This window comes from Populus trichocarpa, chromosome 5, assembly GCF_000002775.5.
Source record: "Populus trichocarpa isolate Nisqually-1 chromosome 5, P.trichocarpa_v4.1, whole genome shotgun sequence".
Classification (NCBI taxonomy): Eukaryota; Viridiplantae; Streptophyta; class Magnoliopsida; order Malpighiales; family Salicaceae; genus Populus; species Populus trichocarpa.
In genome coordinates, this window is record NC_037289.2 from 18,490,633 (window position 1) to 18,501,467 (window position 10,835).

The 10,835-nt window shown below is 32.2% G+C and overlaps 1 protein-coding gene across 1 annotated transcript; it reads left to right on the forward strand.

Annotated features, from left to right (window-relative positions):
* Nucleotides 1–1,975: 1,975 nt before the first annotated feature.
* LOC7460957 (IAA-amino acid hydrolase ILR1-like 6) lies at nt 1,976–7,298 on the forward strand. The gene is made up of 5 exons (XM_024602355.2): nt 1,976–2,568; nt 3,367–3,492; nt 5,747–6,061; nt 6,156–6,284; nt 6,667–7,298. The coding sequence occupies exons 1-5, from the start codon at nt 2,026–2,028 to the stop codon at nt 7,030–7,032; spliced, it is 1,479 nt and encodes a 492-aa protein (XP_024458123.2). The 5' UTR covers nt 1,976–2,025; the 3' UTR covers nt 7,033–7,298.
* Nucleotides 7,299–10,835: the final 3,537 nt, after the last annotated feature.

Consider the following 10,835-nt stretch of genomic DNA (forward strand, 5'->3'; position numbering starts at 1 on the left):
TTATTATTTTTTGTTATCTTTTCTTTTAAAATATAAAAATAAATAAGTTGTTATTATTAGAATTAATTTTGTAAACATGAAAACCTTCATCTCCTAAGTCACATTACCATTGAAAGTAATAAAGTTGTATTGTTTAATATTTTAAAATAAAAATAACAAAAAAATGTTATTTTAAAGAACAAAATTAGATACATAATGTAAATTTGTTTCTAAAATAAATTTAAAATAAATTTAATCATGTTGTACTAAAATAAAAAAGATATTTGATTGTGTTTGGTATTGTGATAGCTTTTGCGGTTGTAGTTTGAAAAAAATTATTTTATAAAAAATACTCTTAGTTGATGTTGGTTTGGTATTTATATATGTTTGGTTAAAACTGTTGTTGAAATTGAGATCGAATAAAAAGTAATTTAATGTGTTTGGTTAAACATACTTTTCAAATTGAGGTTATAAAATAACTAAAAATGATATATATTAATATTGATAGTTTTTAATTTAAATATTGTAGATTTAACTACCACTATTACATCATTAAATAAATAATATTTTTTATCAAATATTTTTTATTGTTCCATTAACTTATCTACAATTTCATCACGTATGAAATTCATCCGATAAGGACTACAGTTTTCATAGTTTTTTGAGCATGCAACAAAATCAGGTAAAATATCATCAGAAACAAAATTGGAATTATGATCAAATTCTGCAATTGTTACGTTATCATGCGATCTTCTTCCAATTTATGTAGTGTTATTAAATAATATTAAAGACTAGTTTTTTAGTAAAACACAATTAAAACAGTGACTCGTGAATTAATTCACCCGGCACTATTCACGTGAACAGTGCGGAGTGAATTAATTCACTCAGCATTGTTCACTTACTTTACATTGTTCACTCAAGAAGTGAACAGTGCATAGTGAATTAATTCACTCTGCACATATAGCAACAGGCGGGCAATGAAAAGTGATAAGCAGCAATTTGCTTCACTAAAACGGGCGGTCCAAACTCAATTTTTAGTGGGATCTATCTCCAAAATCTGCGTTCAAATGTTTACCAAACGGCTATAAATTGTGGTTGGAATAAAACACAGTTCCAACCACAATATCAAATGAACATGAAATTTTCTGTACCAACTATTTTTTTCTTTCTATTACAAAATAGTAATTAAACATTACTTAAATAATTAATTTAATTTAATCTTTACATAAAGTTATTCTCAAATTACAAAGTTTGTAAGAATATATCTTAAAGCTTTAAATTTCTAACTATTTTTTTTTAAAGGGATGGAACATGTGTACTGTATTTAGGAGATCATTCACCCTAATATTATTAATTATTGTCAATAAAAATTTAATTTTAGAGTTATAACAGCATCTATATTAGTGATGATATAACTATACTTAATTAAATACATAATTTTGTGTTCGGCAAAATAAAAAAATTAAATTATAAATTTTTCCTTAAGAGAATAATGAATTTAAATTAGTTAAAAGAGAAAACAAAACAAGATTTAATTTAATTTGTTAATAAAGAAACAAAAGTGATTAAAAGAGTATGTTTGAAAGTATAATTGAGTTGTTTTTTAAATTGTTTTTTATTTAGAAATATATTAAAATGATATTTTTTTTATTTTTAAAAAATTATTTTTAATATCAGCGTATCAAAATGATCAAAAATAACTAAAAAAATATTAATTTAAAATAAAAAGAATTAAATCTTTTAAAATACTTTTAAAATATAAAAATAAAAAAATAACCTCACAACGCAAAAGATGAGAGTTTATAAAATAAAATGCTAATAAAAATAAGTTAAAAATCATGAAAGTGGTGGACCCCGACTGCAACGATTTGACGCCCTTTAACTTTTTTATGTACATATTCTCTCACGTGTACTATTTCTTCTACCCTTTATCCCCACGTGCTTGAATACCCTTAAAAATATTCACATATTCTCTCAATTTCCCCTCCCTTAAATTCTATCTCTGCAACCTTCTCTCTTTCTCTTCCTCAAGAAAGAGAAAAAAAAATGAATTCTCTCAAAATTCTCTCAGTACTCTTTCTCTCACTTGTAATCTCTTTTAGCTCTATCATCTCATCACCATCCTCTTCTCCTTCAACAACAAGCACAAGCACAAGCCCAATCACATGTAATAATAATAATAATTATTATAATTATGATGGTGACTATTCATATTCGTGTTTTGACGGTACCTTAAGCAGTGTTAATTCCTTGAATTCCAAGCCAAAAAACCAATCAAAACCCACAAAGGGAAAACCGTCGTCACCCAGCTGTGAGGTGTGGACCAAGACCTGCTCGGAGGCTGTTTTGGCCCTGGCACGGCAGCCAGAGACGGTTACATGGTTAAAGAGCGTGAGGAGGAAGATTCACGAGAATCCTGAGCTTGCTTTTGAAGAAGTCAAAACAAGCGAGCTAGTTAGAGATGAGTTGGATAGGATGGGGATTGAATATAGGTATCCTTTAGCTCAAACGGGTATTCGGGCTTGGATCGGCACGGGTGGACCTCCCTTTGTGGCTGTTCGAGCTGATATGGATGCTCTGCCAATTCAGGTAGCTTAGCCTAGCTTCAAAGTTTTATTTTATCTATTGATGTATATGTGTTATCATATGCATGCATGTGTATTGTTCTTGGAGATTATGTTACTGTACTTGGTGAGGATATCTTGTAACTCAGAGGCTTTAAGGAAAAATCAGCTTCTTGGGGGCTTGATTTGTTGTTTTTTATTTTCTAATTTCTTCTTTTCATCTCCCTTTTTTTTTCCTTGAAAAAAGCAGGAAATTAAGGAAATGAAATCAGATGGCTAGATTATCTATCATAATCTATTTTCTTTTCTAATGTATTAGATTTGAATTAGCTGCATAAAAATGTCTGATATAAATTACTTGTTCCAGAGATTTCCAGCTTGCTGCATGTGTTTTATATCAAGCCCTAATTCAAATTTATTATTTTTTTCTGGAGAAAACCGAGGAGAAAAACAGGCGAAAGTGAGAAAGAATTTGTGAATGACTTCCTTAATGTTGACATGGAAGATAAAGAATCTATACAGCTTAATTTTATTATTGGCCTGTGAAGATGAATCAAATCTAGTGCGACAATAATTTAATTATAAAGAATATTTATGACTCAACTATATTATTTGTTTGTCAGTATTTAATTATTAAAATAAGTCAGATTTAATGTGACACCTGAGATGAGACAAATTAAACTATATTCGTGTTCTAATGTAAAAGTTGTGAAGAGCATAGTGACAAAATACGTGGAATGGATTGGCATTGCAGCAGTTATTCGGGACTTACTTTACTCTTTTGGGATCTCACTGTAAGAAATCCTGGGATTGCCTGTTTCAGGAAGCTGTAGAATGGGAGCATAAAAGCAAAGTGGCCGGCAAAATGCATGCTTGTGGGCATGATGCTCATGTCGCAATGCTGATGGGTGCTGCCAAGATTCTGAAGAGCCGCGAACATCTCTTGAAGGTTTGTTCTCTTAATTATCTTGTAAATCCTAAAAGAAGTTCCATATTGAACATCAAGATCTTAAACAAATCCTGATAGTTACGATTCAAATTACCATTTCCAATAAGAAATCATTGTAGTCTTTTTCTTCTTTTTTTAATCTGTTCATAAATTTATAGAGTATATTGGGTTTTTGGAGAGAATACTATTTGTGGTGTACTGGGTGCAACATGATGCTATGAAAATAGGCAAAGGGAGTATATTGTTTCTGTTGGGCCTCAATTTCGAGTGGCTAGCATTGGTCTACGAAAAAAGAACAGGGAAGGGGTTTGTGTAACTTTCTCTTAGCCATAAATGGCCGTAAAGCGTATAGGCTTTTTCACTTTTGCTTCGTTATTTTCCATCAGCTGCTGTTGTCCTTTTTCTACCTTGTCTTCACTCTCTAGTTTGGTTCTTGAATTCGTGGTCTATATAAATATCATTTGGAATAATTTTCTTTCTCTCTCTCCAATATTTGAACCCACCAATTGAGGATTGATTATAGGCACGAAATTCTCAAACCCACCAAGCATTTATGTATGAGAAAAAGAATTTAACTCGGCTTTGAAAATTGTCGGCTAGAAGACAAATTAAATCACCACCACTCCCTCTCAAATACGTCAGAGGTAGTTTAGATTTCTGGGCATCTCGTATAATCAAATGCATGTTTTTCTCTTCTTTTCTAGGATTTCTAGCTCATGCTTTCGTCTTCATAAGTTTAGGAAAACGACCGCTTTTAATGTGCAAGTCAGTCACGTCCTTGAGTGTATACATGGGCTTATTAATTTCTTCTGTTCACATGTGCATTTTTGTGTGTTCGTTTTAGTCTGTGCTGAAGCATGTTGCCACTTTTAAGTGGGATATCACATTTTGTGTACAGTATTTGCTTACAAAAGAGCTACTGATGTGACTTTGAGATTATTTCCTATGTTTAGATGTAATCATTATAAACACAAATAAGTTTTGATGCATGCATGGACAAGAGACATAAGATATGGATCTGTACAGGAGTAAAGTAAATTTCTTCATGCTTTTAGCCTTCGATCTGTCAAGCATTATAAATGTTGTATTCACCATTTTGAGTAGCAAAAAATAAGACGAATCTAGTATTCTAGTCCTACAAGCTACATGTTTTAATGGAGTTTATATTGCAAAAAAAAAAAAACTTTTATTGGCCATCTTGCTATCTATTTTGAAGAAAACGAAAAATCACGGTATTTCTCCTTGCCAAGCAAACTATATGGATGTTACACTCGAGATGCTCCTCAATCATTTTGGAATTAGTCTAACTGAAGACTTCTGTCATAGATTAAGGCAACCTCACATGCTTTTTGGAAGGATTTATGGTAATAATCAAATTAATGATTGTAAAATAGATGTAAAACACCTGGAACCTTTTTTTTTCCACCAACAATATTATATCTTAAAAGCGAGCTCGACCTTTATTCAGTTTGCATTAAGCCTTTTTATAATGAATGTCTGTTTGCTTTTATTATTCGTTCACATGCTGAAAGACTTCATTTTAGTGCTCTAGGTAGTGCTCTACGACCATAGATTTGTTTCTTACTTTGTCTTATCTGGGAGCGTGCTTTAAGCTCAGAATCTTTTGCTTAAAGAAATGAATTGGCCAGGAATCTAGTTTCCCACAATGGCTTTTGTTATATGACTAGAATATATCGAAAGAGAGGATAATGAATTATTTAGTGCACGCTGCTTTCGCATAAACAAACTTCTGTCCATGCCTCACGCTTAAATTAAGGATTAAATCATATAATCCGAGTGAAGTGCTTAAAGATTTGACACTTCGAGGAGAGAGAGTCATTGTCTAGTGAAATGAAATTAGGTTTTGGTACTTTATTAGTTTTAAATGAAGTGATTAGTTTTGGATAATTAAAACGCTTGTGGCTTTTCAGACTCCTGAGCAGCTTAAATGGGTCTTTGATGTTCCTAAGGAATCAGTGGTTTTATAAAACCAGGTCATAATTAAACAAAAAATTCTACAGGTTGACATAGACGTGCATGCTACTTGTCCTCTTTATCACCTTGAGTTGACTGATGAAATCAATAGAAAATGACAACCATCTTCCATGTCTGTGAATGCACCCTAGCTCTATCTTGATGGGAAACTTTATCCAACTTTCTCTAAATTATACTTTAAACCTGAAAATCTTTATTCATGTTTTAATGATACCACGTTGGATTTCTAAACTTGTGAGTTTCACTGTTGCAATTACAGGGAACTGTAATACTGCTCTTTCAGCCGGCAGAGGAAGCGGGGAATGGAGCAAAACGGATGATAGGAGATGGGGCTCTAGAGGAAGTGGAAGCTATATTTGCAGTTCATGTATCCCATGAGCATCCTACTGCCATCATTGGTTCAAGGCCTGGTCCTTTGCTTGCTGGATGCGGCTTCTTCAGAGCAGTAATTAATGGCAAAATGGGCCGTGCTGGCACCCCTCACCACTCTGTTGACCCCATTCTGGCTGCCTCTGCAGCTGTAATCAGCTTACAGGGCATTGTGTCTCGTGAAGCAAATCCGTTGGACTCTCAGGTGTCCATGCTAGAAAACTTAGCTTTCCAAAACTGTTTGCCTCTATCAGAATTGTAATTTCGCTAACCGAGAATTACTCACTTTCACTAAACAGGTAGTGTCTGTTACCACAATGGATGGAGGCAATGATCTGGACATGATTCCAGACACCGTTATACTCGGTGGCACTTTCAGGGCTTTCTCCAACACAAGCTTTAATCAACTTCTTCAAAGAATCGAAGAGGTTTGTTCTAATTCCCCTTTTATTAATTCGATTCAACACCACTTCCACTGAGTATAGTTGGTACTGAATTCAACCAGTAGACATGCACGTAGGCTATCATGATTTAAATTATTGCATGGTTGCTTACCTGTGGGCTAGCTATACGGGGGCCTGCATGCCCTTCTGCATGGGAAATTAAGAAACCACCTTCCATGATCTCCTCCCTTTCTAGCCTAAGCATGAAAAAAGAAACATTGTTTTATGGTTTTCAAGTGGGGACATAGAGGTATATCTCCAGTCACACAATCCAAACGGAAACTTCATATTTCGAGGTCCCGTTCCGCTGAACACCTGTCAAATTTGAATAATTGATCTAACAGTTTTTGCGTATGTATGAAAACAGGTGATCGTTGAACAGGCTTCTGTTTTCAGATGCTCAGCAACAGTAGACTTCTTTGAAAATCAGTCCACAGTATATCCCCCGACCGTGAATGATGATCATATGTATGAGCATGTGAGGAAGGTGGCAATTGATTTGTTGGGTCCAGCGAACTTCAGGGTGGTACCACCAATGATGGGTGCCGAGGACTTCTCGTTTTACACTCAAGTGGTCCCTGCAGCTTTCTATTACATAGGCGTGAGGAACGAGACATTGGGGTCAACACACACGGGTCATTCACCATATTTCATGATAGATGAAGATGTTCTTCCCATAGGCGCTGCAACTCATGCAACTATTGCTGAAAGATATCTCATTGAGCATGGTTGAAGTGAAGCGATAAGCCCTAGCTAGCTTATGCTGCTAGGCAAAAGTTATATCTCTCAGAGAAGGAATTGTGCAGAAATTTGCCACGTGATTCCTGCTTTCGTATTTGTACCATACATGGGGTTTGGGAGGGGAGCGATGGAGGGAATTAACTCCCCTTTGCCAGCGTAAAGGATAGAGGGAGAATTCATACTCATGGATGTGGTTGTAAGCAGCAACTGTTGAACACTTTCAAGCTATAGTAATTCGCTTTTATTTGTCCATTCAAAGCATTGGAGTTGTATTCACAGCATTTAACCTGTTTTTTAAAATACTTTTTATTTAGAGATGTATTATAATAATATTTTTAAAAAAATATATATATATTATTTTTTTACATCAAAACAATTTAAAAACATATAAAAATTAATTTGAAGCTAAAAATAATTTCAAAAAATTTAAAAATTATGGTTAGAAAACAATGCCTAACTACTAAAAAAAAAACTAATTTGAATGCAAACATGTTTTATGTTGCTTTTTTGTTTAGTGTTTCCAAACTATTTTCTTCTTTTCAACTTTAAAAACTGCTTTAGGTGCAAAAGGTCAAAGATTAAAATGTTTACACATAAAATAAAAAATACATTTGTATATTAGATAATAATGATTGTTCTTCACAAGATATGAGAAGAAAGCTAAAATCAATAATAAATTAGAAAAAATAACCAAGTTATAAAATCTTTAATGACAAAGAAAGTTGAAGGATTAATCAATCCAGCAATTAGAAGTTACAATCAACCAACATAGTTTAAATGCATACATAACAAAAAGATATAGAGTGAAAGTACTTAATAGACAAATTAATCATAATTAAGTCATAGATTAGCCTAGGATTTATATATGCATCAATAGAAAAGGAGTTTAATTTGTATTTAAATTTAATAAATCTTTTTACCACATACCAATATATTTATATAGGATTATAATTACGTATGTAAGTAGTATTCAAACTCGTGCAATCTCTTAAACACAAAACTTAGTTTGGAAACACTTTTAGTGTCCTCATACAATCTCTTAAACACAAAACTTAGTTTGGAAACACTTTTAGTGTCCTCATACAATCTCTTATGTTTCCATCAATACTAATAGGGTTATCACCACCAATCATTAGTAGGCACATTAGGATATTAGTATACTATACACGAATACTTTCTATAAATCAGATGATGTCATATGATGAACATAACTAATTGTGACTAATCTTAGCCAACTAGCCATGGTTATTATAAAGAAACATCTTACTATCAAACTATAAATCTACCTAACGTTGATATAAAAGCTCTCTAGATAAGATGGAGAACATAACAAACATGACATAGAATAATAATATCATGGTGGTCAATCAAACCATGCAGGTCATATCTTGTTAATTGAATCAGATATAAAATGAGTCGTGTCAAAATAAGTTTAGTAATGCTTGGGCTTATGCACCAAGTGGGCATCTCCTATGAAACTTTGCAACTACAAACACTTTATTAAAGGTTTTTGGAACAACCACACCTTATACATAAGGGTATTTCCTAATATATTAGACACATCAATAATAATTACCCAACTTATGCATGATATTCCTAAAATGCTAGTCACTCTTCAAGTATACAAACAACCACAAACTAATTACTTAACACCATATAATTTATATTCGTCTACAAAACCTCCTACTAGACAATTTTATACCCCATATGCAAGAAAATCTCAATCCCCTTACACAACAACCCCCTACTACTAATCAATAACTGAAAGAAATGATAAATAAAGTTGAACTAGCACAATACTTAAAAGAGATAGGGTTAGAAGAAGGACAGACAACAATACCTATTTACAATCGTCTAAACCCTGAATAGGTTGACAAACTATACACAATCTTTAGAGGAATAAATATTATGAATTTCAAGCAATTTCTTAAAGATGATAACTAATCAACGAGAGAATACATCATTAAGTTCACTGACCAATATAGCTATGAAGCAACTAACCTTTTTATAAAACTAAGGTTGTTTGGTTCATCTTTGATCAAAATAGCTTTCCATTAGTTCTCACACTACCTTACAACTCAATCAATAATTGAAAAAAGATGGAGACTCATTTTCATGAATATTTCTACAAGACATAACAAGAGGTCACATTGGATAAATTAGCTAGAATAGTCTAGGACCAAAGAGAGGCTATAAAAAGTTATACCATTTGATTTAAAACATTAAAAACTAAGTGCATTACGATTATAACTGAGCAAGAGTGCATGAAGTTACTACTAGAAGGAATGTAATGGAACATAAGGAAGAGGTTCATAAAAAACAATTGCTTTAACATCTACACTTTCATTAATGTTATTGCTCAATAAGAAAAAAATGCTAGCAAAATTGACAAAATAGAAGCCATTAAGAAAGATATACCATGTTGATTATTCAAACAATATCGTTAGTGTACACTTATTGACTAGTTCAAACTCTGATGAAGAGTTTGAAAAGATCTAATAATAGCTTATATCGGTCACAAAAGTCAGAGATTGAAGACTATTTAAGATCTTAACATTTAAAAAGCCTAAAAAGGATATTAAACCTGCTAGCAAAGATGCAAAGACTACAAAAGTAGTCGGAGAAAACAAAGAATACTTTTTATTTATAAAAAAGTCTAAAAGAATATTTGACTAGTTAATGCATGAATGGTAAATTAAGCTCCTAAAAAAATTATACTATCCTCACTATTGATAAAATTAGAGGAAAACAATATTATAAGTGGTATAACTCTTAGAAATATGACCTTGATAGTTGTGTAGTCCTTAAGAACCAAATCAAGAAGGCCTTAGAATTCAAAAGCATCCATAAATGAAAGTGGATGATGATTTATTCCTCAATGTCATTCAAATAGTGGATGCCCCTAAGCTTGATGGGCTTCTTGAAAAGCGAGAGCAATAAAAAGAAAAAATATCGATCATGATAAAGGCTAGTGTTGGTCATGAAAGTTAGTGATGGGAAAAATATATATTTTATGGGAAAGCTAAATAGATGGCTCGACAAGCCTAAGATATACCTAATAAAAAGGTGTTTATATGCTCTACCTATAATATGATTCTTTCAAAGGGTGAAGACTTGATAGGCAATGTTAAGCTAGTAACTCAGCGATATGTCAAAATCTTTAAGCCTAAAATACCAATGAATAACATAAGCACTAGCCATATCAAACATCATATAAACCCAATTATAAGTTAGATAATGAGTTTATCAACTATCATGAACATCTCCTAGACTTGGAAATTAGATTAAAACAAGGACAACTTTAAAAAGTCTATTTTAGAAGAATCAAACACCTAAACACCTTGGTGATGAAAGAGGATACATATATTGGTGTATATGCCTTATAGAAAATTCATTAGTTATATGTAGCATTGATTTTGTTCATGTAAAAACATATTACTTATTAATAATGACATTATTTATATTTCTTAAGCATTTATGTTTGATTAATGAGTTTAGAGTAAATATAAATTTATTGGAACAAAAATGTTTTGCAAAAAAAATTATAAAGTTATTGGTCGATGCTTTATTAAAATTTGACATTAATTAAAGTAGTTGAAACTGGTATATATTTTGTTCTTTCCTTTATAAAAACTAGTTGTTTTTATACGCATAGGTATAAGGGATACATGGAACTAATATGTAGATACTTGTCACATAATATGTACACTAAACTAACTAACATAGGGATTTCATATGAAAAGATCACTTGTGTTTATTAAAAGGCTCAAGTGTCAGCTGTTAAAGTGATCTTCA